A 12894-nucleotide genomic window follows, 5' to 3' on the forward strand; every position below is an offset into this window, starting at 1 on the left:
GGCACTATGGATAACAGTTGCTTGAATGGAAAACTGGAAGAAAGACCAGGTAAGAGCACTAACTTGAGCGTGGGGTTTCCCAAGACTCAGCAGAGGGCATCCCAAGGTGTATGTACTTCTGGTCAATCAAAAAGATTCAGCAAATGAAACAAGGGTGGAAAGTGGCAGAAACAAACAAACAAACAAAAACCTAAGTGCTACTGGTAAAAGCTTGTATCATAGAAATGTGTGAATTGGAATGTTTAGTCCTTGTTGCAGTTGGTATGTCAGAAGCTACATGAGTAGCCAAAATGATATGGTACTTACAGCAGCAAATCAGGAGGGATATGGAAGGGTAGATGAGTGGGAAAACACCATTAAATAGGTAACATAAACAGAATGTTTGCTGGTGTCATTTTGCAATTCTTAAATTTGGTGTTTTGCGAATTGTAAAAATAATAGATGCCTGTTATAGCAAGTGAAACAATGCAATGCAAAGATGTATTAAAGGCAAAGCCTCCTCCCTCCATTCTACCTGCCTGAGATAATCAATAGTGTGTACACCTTTGTAAAAACATATGCATACATACACAGATTCTGTATGTCTCTTTACACACACATTCCTCCCCCCAATTAATGTATAGAATGGGGTCTCTGGGATTGAGGGCTAGTGTCTTTATTTTTCTCTACTTGTACTTACTCCTTTCTCCCTTCCATTTTTTTCACGTTCTCTCTCACACTCACACGGAGGGGAAGAAGGCATTGAGTTCTTTACAAAAATGGCATCATTTCTTACACTTCTGCATTTTTTCTTCCTCATTCAATGTCTTGTAAGAGACTTTTTCTCTCTCTTTTTTTTTTAAGTAAACTCTACTCCCAGCATGGGGCTTGAACTCACAACCCCAAGATCAGGCGTGGCATGCTCTACCGACTGAACCAGCCAGGTTCCCCTTGTATAGACCCTTCTACGTCAACTGATATAGATGTAATTAATTGATTTATCACTTCATATTCCTTGCCCTTTTATAAAAAAAAATAGGGTTTTTCTCTGTTCTAATTTGTACGAGTTTGGTGTGATAGACCCTGTCATCACAATACAAATTTTTTTAGCTCTGTTTTTGTCCATTGACTTTATTAGTGGTATCTTTGGCCCTACAAATAAGACTTTTATTTTTTAAGATTTTATTTATTTATCAGAGAGAGAGAGCATGAGTGAGAGAGCGAGCACAAGTAGGAGGAGCAGCAGGCAGAGGGAGAAGCAGGCTCCCTTATGAGCAAGGAGCCCAATGCAGGACTCAATTCCAGGACCCTGGGATCATGACCTGAGCCTAAGGCAGACGTTTAACCAACTGAGCCACCCAGACGTCCCCACATAAGACTTTTATGTGGTTGAGTTTTTTTTATCTTTCTTTTAAGACCATCTTGATTGAGTCATTCATTCTTCAAATTTTTATGTAAATGTTTTTTCTTTTATAGTGCTTTCATTTTCTGTTTTGGTTTAGGTGTATCCTCCATCCCTTGATTGTAGATCTAATCTTCCAAATGTTCTTCTAAAATTTTTAATGTTTTGACGATCACATTTAAATCCTTAATGTATCTGGGGCACCTGGGTGGCTCAGTCAGTTAAGCGGCTGCCTTCCGCTCAGGTCATGATGCCAGGGTCCTGGAATCGAGTCCCACATCAGGTTCCTTGCTCAGTGGGGAGCCTGCTTCTCCCTCTCCCTCTGCCTGCTTCTCCCCTTGCTTGTGCTCTCTCTCTCTCTCTAATAAATGAATAAAATCTTTAAAAAAAATCTTTAATGTATCTGGACTTAAGTTTTGTACATGATATGAAGGAGAGGCCCAAATATTTAAAAATACTTGTACTTTTATTTTTTAAGTAATCTCTATGCTTAATATGGGGCTCGAATTTACAATCCCAAAATCGAGTCGCATGCTCTACCAACTGAACCAGCCAGGTACCCCAACACTTGTAGTTTTTAATTTTAGGATTAGAGATTACTCATTTTGTAAAAATCCAAATACATAACCCAAATCAGCAACTCTAAGAAGAATGCACCAGGCAGTTCTAAGTGAACTCAAGGATGAAACTGTGGAATTAGTAGCCCTGCTACAATTAATGATGTATGTGTGTATGATGTGTGTGATGGCAGTACTGAACAAAGGAGGCAGTGTGACAGCTGCTAATCAGTGGGGCTCCATAAATCAGCAAAACTCATGGAAATAATGATGTGTTCTCAGAATATAAGCAAAACCAAACTATAGGGAATAAGGTAGCATGATTTTTAGTAAATAATCATTCCTGACTAATCTATTAGAACTCATCATAGCAGTGTATTAGTTTGCTAGAGTTGCTATAACAAAGTACCACAGACTGGGTGGCGCAAACAACAAAAATTTATTTTCTCACAATCCTGGAGGCTAGAAGTCTGAGATCAAGGTGTCAAGAGAGTTGGTTTCTTCTGAGGCTTTCCCATTGGTTTGTAGATAGCTGTTGTCTCCCTATATCTTCACTTGGTCTTCCCTCTGTGTGTCTGTCTTAATTTCTTCTTTATAAAGACACCAATCACTGGATTAGGGCCAACCCATATGACCTCATTTTAACTTAATTATGTCTTTAAAGACTGTCTTCAAATACAGTTACATTTGGAGTACTGGGGTGTAGGCTTCAACGTATGAATACAGGGAGGGGGAGTGCAGTGGAGACACAATTCAGCTTGAATGGGGATTAATAATGCAATGAATATGATTTTATTTTGAAAAAGCTTTGACAAGATTTTTACACTGAAGACTATTTAAAGAAGTAGCTAAGGAATTGTGATTACCAATTTGTTAAATCAGTGAACAAATGAACACATTGATATATGGTAAACTTAGAGGTAAGAAACAATGAGTAGAACTACAAAGACACTTTTCTAGAAGAATATAAGGATTGGGGTTAAGACTAATCTTACATTTACATTCTTAGAAAAGATAGAAGGGAGTACAGCATAAAATATCCATACTGATAGGTAGGTATATCTGATTTCTTCTAGGTAATGAAAAAGCACAGACTTAAACGATGATATCAGGTTGTATATAAAAATATTTTTAAGTGAATTTCATGTGAATAATTAAAAGGTATTTTATTTATAGGTCAGTGATTCTAAATAGGGGTGGAGGATGGCAGGAAAAAATGTCTTCCAGGGATGAGCATATCAGAACTGGGGGTGAAGACAGTGCTTTTTCAAATTATACTTTCTGAAACTTTGATTTTCTGTCACCCCCTCCACACTACCCTGAGAATCACTGCTGTAGTGCCCCAGTGATTGAATAGAGTACATTAAAAATGTCCACATTTGATAAATGATTCAAACTACACTTACATGATTATGGTCCCAAAGCTACCTAATATTACCTAAGGAAGGGACCCTAGTGACATGTCAACCATGTCCAAAAGACCTTAACCCAATATGCTGCTGTGACCAGAGGGGCTATATAATGTTAGGTGACCTGAACATTAATTAACACTGGTCCAGACACACAATATCATAAAATCATCTACATCTGCCCTTTGAAAAAGCATCACAGAACTCTGAAGCCCATTCCCTACAATCAAGAACCAGTGATTATAACCCCCTCATTTTATATATAGGAAACTAAGATCCAGAGAAGTTAAAATAACTTATGTAAAGACTCTGAGATAGTTACTGGCGGATCCAAGTACCAGCCTAATACTCTTAACTTCTTTAGAAACCATTAGTTCCGGGGCGCCTGGGTGGCACAGCGGTTAAGCGTCTGCCTTCGGCTCAGGGCATGATCCCAGCGTTCTGGGATCGAGCCCCACATCAGGCTCCTCCGCTATAAGCCTGCTTCTTCCTCTCCCACTCCCCCTGCTTGTGTTCCCTCTCTCGCTGGCTGTCTCTATCTCTGTCAAATAAATAAATAAAATATTTAAAAAGAAAAAAAAAAGAAACCATTAATTCCTATTTCTAGTATTCAGGGGTTTTATCCAATATGCAGTTCTGGTCACTACAACTTAAAAAAAAAAATGTAGTAAAGCTAAAAAAGTGTCTAAAGATAAACAAATGGATAATCAAAAGAATTAATGTTACACTTATTTATTCATTTATATCCCAACCTTGTTCCAAAAAGGCTTACAAAGTTGCAGATACTATAGTAAGAAAAAAGATTAAAACAGAAAAAAGAAAATAAAGGTGGAAAATGAAGATGGAACCAAGAATATGGCTAGCATACAAAATATACAACATGAAGTCCTAAACACTTGCTGGAAGTGGACTGCAAATTAGGCTCTAAGTGGCCTTGCACTGATATGAAGAGAAAAATACAGTCTGTTGAATATTTAGTGTCTTTAAGGTAAAAACCAAACAGCAATTCAGGAAAAGCACAGCTGGGTCCAGAGGAAATTTCTCCCATGCACCCTTAAATGGAACATTATGAATTGTAATGAATACCCTTTAATATATCCACAGCAATTAAATTTCATAGGGATTTTCCTACAGATTGCCAAAGTACAATCCAGAAAAAGCAATTTTGCAGAGGCCAATAAAATGCCAGCTATGTACAGGGAAAATCTGGCTTAATCCAGGGAACAGAATTAGTAAACACAAGTATACAGGGTGTTCCAGACTCTCTTTGGTCTGTAAAGAGAGATCACATATAACTGAAGAATAATAAAAATGAAGATTTTGAAGGGCCCATGGCTGGCTCAGTCAGAAGAGCATGCGACTCTTGATCTTGGGGTTGTGAGTTTGAGCCCCACATTGGGTGTAGAGATTACTTAAATATATAAATGAACTGTATTTTGTTTAAAAAAAGTTTTGAGAAGTTAGTTTAAGAAAAATGAAAAGAAGTCAGTAAAGGCCAGAAATATATACAAATTTAAGGTCCAGATGATTTTCCTTAACTAAAGGAAAAGGTTCTTGAAGTACATCTAACCTTAAATCTTAAGGTTGACATCATGCCTCTTAATCCCTTGGTTGGCCCATCAGAAACTGAATTCTAGGCTATCTAGGGAAATGATCAGTTTAAGAATCTTGTCTTTTGAAGACGTTTTGTTTTGGAAAAAAAAATTCAATAGCTATACCAATCAGCCCTAGAAAAGACATTTAACTCACATTTGTTTTGGTTCCTGTTCCTCACATTCGGCTATTAGATTCACTGGAAATTTTTAAAAATTAGATTTATTACAGACAGGCTCTGAGCCCCAAGATCATGTTTTAGCTGCATATTTAGGGGTTAAAATGCCAGCTTATGAGACCTTTGAAAAACATTCATACTGCTTCCAACAAGCCTATTAAAAATACATAAATAGCACCTTGAGACCCCATGAAGTGTCATTATTGCTCAAGAAAGCAAATATGGCAGGGGCGCCTGGGGTGGCTCAGTCAGTTAAGCATCCGACTCCTTATTTTGGCTCAGATTATGATCTCAGGGTTGTGAGATTAAGCCCCGTATCAGGCTCTGCGCTGGGCATGGAGCCTGCTTAAAATTCTGTCTCCTTCTGCCCCTCCCCCCTCCAATAAATAAATAAAAAGAAAGAAAGGAAATGTGGCAGAGAGACAAGGAACAGGAAAAGCAGAATAAGCCTCTGGCTGAAAGCTTCAGGGTATGAGCGCTGGAGAAAGGAAGCAAAGGAAAAGGTCAACACTGTGATCTGAGATGTTGATTAGGGGGTGGGGAGGGATCGGGCCAATTGTGGCTGCCAATAGCAGAATGCCCAAGATTTGAACTCTGGTCCAACAAGTAGAACAGAATGGTAAGAGGCTATAGATTAAAAACAAACTGGATCATAAAAGTGGTCATACTGAGTTGGCAGTGGACGAAATCCTCAGGTTCCCAGATGGGCCCCAATCTACAGTAGAGGGGCTCAAGCAAGGCTGGGATGGACCAGGTAGGACTTCAGGTTACAGTCAAAATCCTTGAAAAGCATGGACTCCGATGAACTGGGCTGGGTAGCTTGTGTCTCCATGACAAAGTTCACTGGCTGCTTCTGTAGGAGCTCTGGGTCAAAGGCCACACCCCGAAAGAAAGGGTGGACCTTGAAGTGATGCAAGTAACGTAGACGATGGAGGGGATTCTGGCATAAGAGCTGAAGGCAAATAGAGCATGAAGGATGAGGGACTGGGATAAGAAGGGGGCTAAACAGAAAAGCTGGAAAAGGAGAAGTTCATGAAGCTGTGGAGGGTAGGAAGAAGAGTCCTAGAGAAAATCTGAAAGAGAGAAACAGGCTAATTTGGGGGCAAAGGTGGGAATAAAGGTGCTGTATTGGTAAGAGAGTAGCACTGGCCCTCTCTCTCAGAAGTGACCTGTTACGGATGGGGAGGATATTTGAAGGATGAGAAACTCAGAACTGAAATTTAAAGTGCTTGTTAGAGGGCAAGTGGTGAAGTGGTACTCGATCAAGTTGGAGCACACCCCCACCCCGGCCAGATTATTAGAGGGATGGAGAAATATCACTTCAGTGATAGGGAAAGGAGAGAATGAATGGTTTGGTAGTCAAGAAGGAAAATAGTGTTCACCCTTACCTCATGAAGCAGGAGTGAGAGCCCCTGGTTAAGAGAAGCTGGGATCTCAGAATCATAGTGGGTCACACTTGCCAACATGGCCACATGATCTCTCTCTGCAGCCACTGGGAACTGAGTGGGGGGGGGGGGAGCAGTGTCATTGCTTGATAGGAATGAGGCAAGATTTCCTAAGGTCTTCTTCCCGCTACAGGGCAAAGAGAGGAGCTTTGCCCAACATCCCTACCATTCTCTCACCTTCCCAGTTGCCAGGGAGAAAAGCAAGACACCCAAGGACCACCAATCAGCAGCATGGTTGTAAGGCCCTCCACTCAGGACCTCTGGGGCTAGATTTGAAAGACAGTTGTTACTGACATCAATTGGCTAGATTTCCGCCAATGCTTACCCACCAACTTTAGCCCCTCTCTCACCCATGTACTGAAGAGTGCCACAGATAGTATAGGCATGGGCTCCCTGGGGCAGGTGGCGGGACAGACCAAAGTCTGTCAGTTTCAGATGACCTGTGAAAGATAAGGCAACAGCACCATTCTGTTCCTCCCCTCATCAGCCATGACTTATTCCCAAACTGAGGGTCCTCTCATTCTGGGGCTAGGAAAAGAAAAGGACTTACCTCGTTCATCCAGAAGGATATTCTCCATCTGAAAAATCACAGGTGAGAAGTTATTAGTCATCCTCTTCCTTTCAACCCTCCATCATGTTTACCTCCCAGCTGAGGAAGATGCCCTATTCAGCATTCAGGCCTATGCTTTGATGGTCCTTGCCCAAATCCTTAGCACTCATGAGGCCCCCACGGTCAGCTGTTCTCAGCTCCCCACTGCCTTCTTAGATCTGTTGGAACTTCTTACTGAGGCCCACTTCAAAGAAGAAAGCACTTAACTCTACCTTCACATCTCGATGGATGATGCCCAAATCATGGAGATAGCCTGTGGATGACAGCAAGCATGGGGCATGCTGAAGCTCTCCTTCTTTCCCGATTCCCTGCTAGCTCCCATCCTCTCCTATCCATGTTCTTTGACTTCCATAGTTAGTATCAAATCTCTTCTCTCTGCCCCTCCCTCTTAATTCTTCCCTCATTTCCATTACCATTCTTGTTTCACTTACACAGCACCAGAACCAGTTCAGCGGCAAAGAGGCGGATGGAGGCCTCAGCAAAGCAGCCAACAGAGGACCACAAGGAGTACAGATCTGTACTGCAGTAGCTGCACACTGCAAAGCAGCAGAAGTCTAGGCAATATTTGTGCCTGGGCTCAAGGCATTGCAGGCCTGTTGCCCAAACTGATGCCACCTGTTGTTCCCTCTCCCTTTGGGAGAGAGAAGTGCTTTGAGAAGGGAAACAGGGCAAAGGGAGAACAAGCCAAAGGGATGGGGAATCTCAGGCGGGAAGTACAAGAGTAGGATTCTTGGGAATGAGGAGAGGCCAGTCACTCACTAATGAAGAGGTGCCGTTTTCCCTGCCAGCTGTCCCCCAAACTGTGTACAAAAGGATGGTTGATCCGTCGCTAGGAATGAAGAAAACAGGAAGTTAGGGAGGAAAAAGGTCATTGAGGATCAAGGCAGTCAAGAAGTCAGGATTTACCTGATTGTGCAGAAAAGGAGCTGCTGCCCTACCTCTCAGTTCATGTGAACTAAGTAGGGACTGCCTGCCTGGTAATCCCCAAACTAGCATGATACTGAGGAACACACTAGGACATGCTGGACAGATTTCCATGGAAGGACCTAGAATTAACAGCTGATAACTACTTTTCCCAGGATCCACTTTGGTTGAAGCAGAGGAAGGGGGCAGAACCAGGAAGAGCAGGGCAATTGGACAGGAAAGGTACTTTCTCCACCTGTGGTTTAATTCTTCCTAGGATCCACTCCTGGGGTCTGTGCATACCTGGATGCTAACCTCCTCTTTGCACTGCCTCAGGATGTCCCTCTGTAGGACCTTTACCTTGGGCACCACCTATAAAAGGAGAGGAGTAATGACTCCTACAGGTTATTCATGCCTACCAAACCTTTCTGAAACCAAGGTTGGAGACAGGGACTAGAGAATGATGTGGAAGAGTGCCTAGGTCCCTACCTTCACTGCAAATACTGCTTTCTGGCCACAATCTAACACCTTGAGGACCGTTCCGAAGGAGCCTTTAGCCACAAGGCCTAAAATCTGTACAGAGAAATGGAGAATAGCACAATTGAAACTCTGGCCATTCCTAGATGTCTCCCCAAGACTGAGACCCCTTCCAGGGACTGACCTACCTTCAGCTGGTGAAGCCCCCTAAGGGGCCTAATGGGAAACTCCGGCAGAAAAAGGTTGACGAACTGAGGCACTGGCCACTCAGACAGAGGCTTCTCTATTAGGAATGGGGCCGGCTCCAGGGGCTCCTGGTGTAGGCACTGATGCCCCCGTAGTCCCCACAGCTCTTCCACACCTGACCTGGTAGTCCCCACACCTGACCAGAGGCTCTTCCAGCCTCGGACCCAGGGACCCCGGATGTTGCCACCCTGCTGAGAACCAAGGGAGCCACTCTAAATTTCTACCCTTGAAGCATTACAAGTTCTGCCCATCTTAGAAGACATACCCTCAAATCGTAACCTTAGGGATATGTTTTTGAGCACCAGGCAAAATTGCCATTACTCTTGCTTTGGGCCAAGGCCTAGATTTCCTGGACATGATTCAAATCCTCTACGAGAGCAGTATTTGGACATTTTCCTCTTGAGGCATCAGAGATTCAGCCTGAGCCTCTTGGTACAGGGTTGGGATATTTTCACAGCATAGCCTGTTCACCTCCACAGTGGGCATCACTAACATTCTCCTCACCAGTCAGTTCCCAGGCCTTAAGCCCATGCCCCCTTTACCTCCCCTAAACAGGCTGCCAGAGCCCCACCGCCTACCTTGTGAGAAGCAGCCACTGGGGCATGTTGCCCCTGCCGACAGCTCACTGTTCCCATCCACAGCCTCTGCCTCCTCTCCTCCTGCTAAATCTGCTGTCCCAGTTACATAAGCAATTCCTGCCCCTGATGCTACATTACACATGAGCTCCGCCTCTTCCTTGCGATTCATGACTAGAGATGCAAGTTGATGCAGCCAAATCCCACTCTTATCCCCATATCCTATCCCCCCCCCCCATCCCAGTTAGGAATAGGCTCATAGCCAGCACTAAAATGTGCAGAGACCTATTAGGAGGCCAATGTCAAACCAGAGCTGGGAAGTATCTGTGATATAGTTTCACAGATGAGGGAAGAGGCCATCCTCATTAGAATGGTAGCTAGAGGATATGTCTTAGGTTGATAGTTGATGGTAAGGGAGGAACACAGGTTGAAACCCATGCACTTAACACACCAAAAAAAAAAAAAATCAAATTTAAAATATATATTTTTTCTCTTTAAGTCATTTTCTCACCATTCTCCAGGGCATACCCCAAGGGAACCCATGGCCAGCCCTGGCACCTATTACCATCTTCCCAAGTGAACTTGGCACAGACTGAGAAGGGGCTGATTTCCCCCCGGAACCCTAATACCTCTCATACAAGGCAGTGGAATGAGGAACAGGAGATCGGCTCCTCCCCTCAACTTTCTAGCACAGAGGGAGAGCAGTTACACTTAGAAATATATATGTATATATTTATATATAGGTCTATAAAAATTTATCACACTTGATCAGAACTGTCCCTCCCGCCCTTTCAGTTGGCCGCAGTGGAACCAGATCCTGATCCCGGGCCCATTCCCTGGGTCTTGCTCTCTTGATGCCTCTCTGGCCCTTGGCCTGCTCATCAGTGCGAGGTAGAACTCAGCATTATTATCCACCGTATTCTGCAGGGAACAGGCCAGCTGCTAAAAGAGCAGTGCCTCTCCACAGTACCCTGTGGGCTCCTGACCCCCCACAAATCCTGATAGGTAAAGGGAAGTGCCTCCCACCCCACAAGTCCCTGGGGCCTGAGCCAGAGTCAGATCCTGTACTGAAGCCACTCTTGGATGCTGGATCACTTGCGCCTGCTAAAGATGGACTTCTTGCCAGGGTTCTTGTTGCCCACACTTAAACCGATGAGGAGCCGGGCTTTCTCCTCCTCTTCCTGCTGTTGCATGTTGAGGTCTGATTTAGTTTCTAGCTTTCCCCGGACCTCAGACCCTGTTGCAGGCTTCAGCCTTAGCTTCTCTTTGATTACCTGATAGGTTAGAGAGGAGTACAAGGGAAGGTAAATATTAGTGGTACAGGCAGAATAAATCAATGTGAACCAAGTCAATAAATATTTATTAAGCTTACATGAAGGCACAGTGGGGTAATTCAAATTATAAAATGATCTCTGCTTTCAATAAGCTTACAGTCTAATTAGAACCCATTCTGAACCTGAAGTTGTGTCAGCCCACAGTTTCCTAAAAATCAGCTGTTAACATATATGAAATACTCAGTAAACATCTAATTTAATCATCTGACCAAAGTCATGGAGAGGGTAGGGACAGAAGATGCTCACTTCATTCAGCTGCCCATCCCCAAGGTACTTGTCCTACCTATGTCCTACATTGAAATGCACCTGAGCACAGGATCTGTTTGCCAGCCCCTGCTAACCAAACAGCCATGAACTCTGCCGGGATACCTGGGCAACCAGGGCTTTGCGGCTGTCCCTCTTGACAGCCATGGCAAAGTCTAGCCATGTCCACGTGTTGTTGTGGTACTCCAGACAGGGCAGCACCAGGTTAAGGTCACCCCAATCCACACTGTTCTTCTCACCCTGCGAGAGGAGGGGGAGAGGGGAGAGAAAAGAAAAATCAAAAGATTTATCAGCTGCCATTTTTAGTTCAAGCAATATCTGAGTCAAGCCTAGTGCTTTCCTACAGCAGATACTGATTTCCCTTTACCTCATCCTGTAATGGTACTGACTCCTGAAGGCAGCAGAGGGAACAGCAGTTTACCACCCACAGACCAGCTTCACAAACTAGACTGTTGTGCCTAACTTTAATCTCTGATCTTATCTGGTTCCCTTCCGATCCTGTTCTAGAAAGTACTAGGGAGGAGCAGACCTTGTAGCTGACGCACAGAGGAACCTGTGGAATCTTTATGTAGATGAAGGAGTTGTTCATGGCTGCTCGCTCTTTCATCTTGTCAATATCATCCACAGGGTGCTAGGAAAGGCAGGAAAGGAGTGTGAGTCCCTGAAACCATCAGAAGAAACTTAGGACCCCAAACATCTCCATCTCCGTTCATCCCTGTAAAAGAATGAAGAAATCCCCAGCTGGCCCAAACAGAGAACCCCAAGACTCTCCCATCTCTCCATCATCAGGGGCATATGTGGTACCTCAGGTACTTTCCGAAATGACCTCCTGACGCCAGAACTCCGATTTAAGCCTTGTGCCACACCCTTCCCAGGGCCCAGTGGTGCTGCATCATCTGTTGCAATCAGCTGCCGAGGCTTCACCACTGGTATTCCTATGAAAAGGCAAGCATACCCGCTGCTATCCTCTTTCTGAGGCTTTAGCTATCTCTGGGGCCACTACCCCAGTCTTCTGGAGCTCCGCCATAAAAGTTCTCACCAGTAGTCACCAGTTTGGACTTATCTTCTTCATCTCCAACCTCATCATCTTCCACACTTCGGCCAGGAAAGAAAAAACCCATTATTCTATGGAAGAACTGGTGTGTCAGCTGGATGGTGAGAGGCACCACATTTACCTAAAGAGGAAAAAGGCTGAAGAAGCAATTAAGCTCAGACATCATCCCTCAGTTTACCTACCCCTAATGTAGCATAATAACACACAGATAGCTTTTGAGTACCCTTTCGTTTCTGGATCCCCAAAGGACTGTATACTAACCTCAAAGTGTTCCTTAACAGAAATACCCCCAACAGGGGGCCGCACTTTGCTGAAGAGGCGGAGGGCCAGCTGTCGCCCAGACTGGCAGGAGCTCTGGGGCCGCAGGACTACCTACAGGATAAAGAGTGACAAATCAACCCTCAAATCCATTCAGACTAAGAGGAAAAACAATGGTCTTGCTAAGCTGGGCAAGGTTTCAACCCCTCAGATCATCACACTGCTTCCCACACTGGATTTATGTCGAAGGGCCCTTACAAATGCCCTATGTTAGGGGGCGCCTGGGTGGCTCAGTTAAGCGTCCGACTCTTGATTTCCACTCAGGTCATGATCTCAGGGCCATGAAATCTAGCCCTGTGTCTGAGCACAGAGTCTGGTTGGGATTCTCTCTTTTCCTCTCCCTCTGCCCCTCCTCTCTCTCATTCTCTCTCTCTCTCTCAAATAAATAAAATCCTACAAATGCCCTGTTAGAAAGCATGAGAATGGGGCAGGAATGGGGAAATAAGACTTGCCTTATAGACCGCATTGGGGAGGAGGTTATTCATAGTGAACCAGCCCAACTCCAGAAGATGTTCTGCTGTGTCATCAGACTTATTCACCTATAAAAAGA

At 44.1% G+C, this 12894-nt stretch overlaps 2 protein-coding genes across 5 annotated transcripts in view; both read right to left on the minus strand.

Annotated features, from left to right (window-relative positions):
• Nucleotides 1–2358: 2358 nt before the first annotated feature.
• Nucleotides 2359–9546, minus strand: RSKR (ribosomal protein S6 kinase related). Its single transcript, XM_026517391.4, has 12 exons — nt 9484–9546; nt 8742–9011; nt 8566–8649; nt 8380–8448; nt 7933–8002; nt 7605–7709; nt 7386–7426; nt 7114–7141; nt 6914–7003; nt 6741–6829; nt 6507–6617; nt 2359–6070 (listed from the first exon to the last, which is right to left on the minus strand). Exons 1-12 carry the CDS (start codon nt 9544–9546, stop codon nt 5849–5851), a joined length of 1242 nt encoding a protein of 413 aa, XP_026373176.2. The 3' UTR covers nt 2359–5848.
• Nucleotides 9547–9840: 294 nt separating this feature from the next.
• The window catches only part of BLTP2 (bridge-like lipid transfer protein family member 2), a 28563-nt gene continuing 25509 nt past the window's right edge, over nt 9841–12894 (minus strand). For 2 of the 4 annotated variants that reach the window (XM_026517710.4, XM_044390837.3), the window contains exons 33-39: nt 12797–12883; nt 12288–12398; nt 12012–12147; nt 11777–11907; nt 11502–11603; nt 11078–11212; nt 9841–10648 (exon numbers count right to left, since the gene is read on the minus strand). In XM_026517710.4, the coding sequence (XP_026373495.2) occupies nt 10466–10648; nt 11078–11212; nt 11502–11603; nt 11777–11907; nt 12012–12147; nt 12288–12398; nt 12797–12883 (885 nt within the window). In that variant the 3' untranslated portion in view covers nt 9841–10465. Of the gene's footprint in view, nt 10649–11077; nt 11213–11501; nt 11604–11776; nt 11908–12011; nt 12164–12287; nt 12399–12796; nt 12884–12894 lie in introns of those variants that run through there. The other 2 variants (XM_026517711.4, XR_006411533.3) reach the window with 2 other exon arrangements.

The sequence above is a fragment of the Ursus arctos genome, unplaced genomic scaffold, assembly GCF_023065955.2.
Source record: "Ursus arctos isolate Adak ecotype North America unplaced genomic scaffold, UrsArc2.0 scaffold_24, whole genome shotgun sequence".
Lineage (NCBI taxonomy): Eukaryota > Metazoa > Chordata > Mammalia > Carnivora > Ursidae > Ursus > Ursus arctos.

Excerpts from the sequence above, each read along its gene's own strand:
- RSKR (XM_026517391.4), bottom strand. The coding sequence starts at position 9,546 with ATGAATCGCAAGGAAGAGGCGGAGCTCATGTGTAATGTAGCATCAGGG. Across the intron at positions 9,012-9,483 it reads CAGGGGCAGGAATTGCTTAT|AGTGGCTCCCTTGGTTCTCA; the intron begins GTAACTGGGACA and ends GTAGAAATTTAG. Across the intron at positions 8,003-8,379 it reads AAGAGGAGGTTAGCATCCAG|CGACGGATCAACCATCCTTT; the intron begins GTATGCACAGAC and ends CTTCATTCCTAG.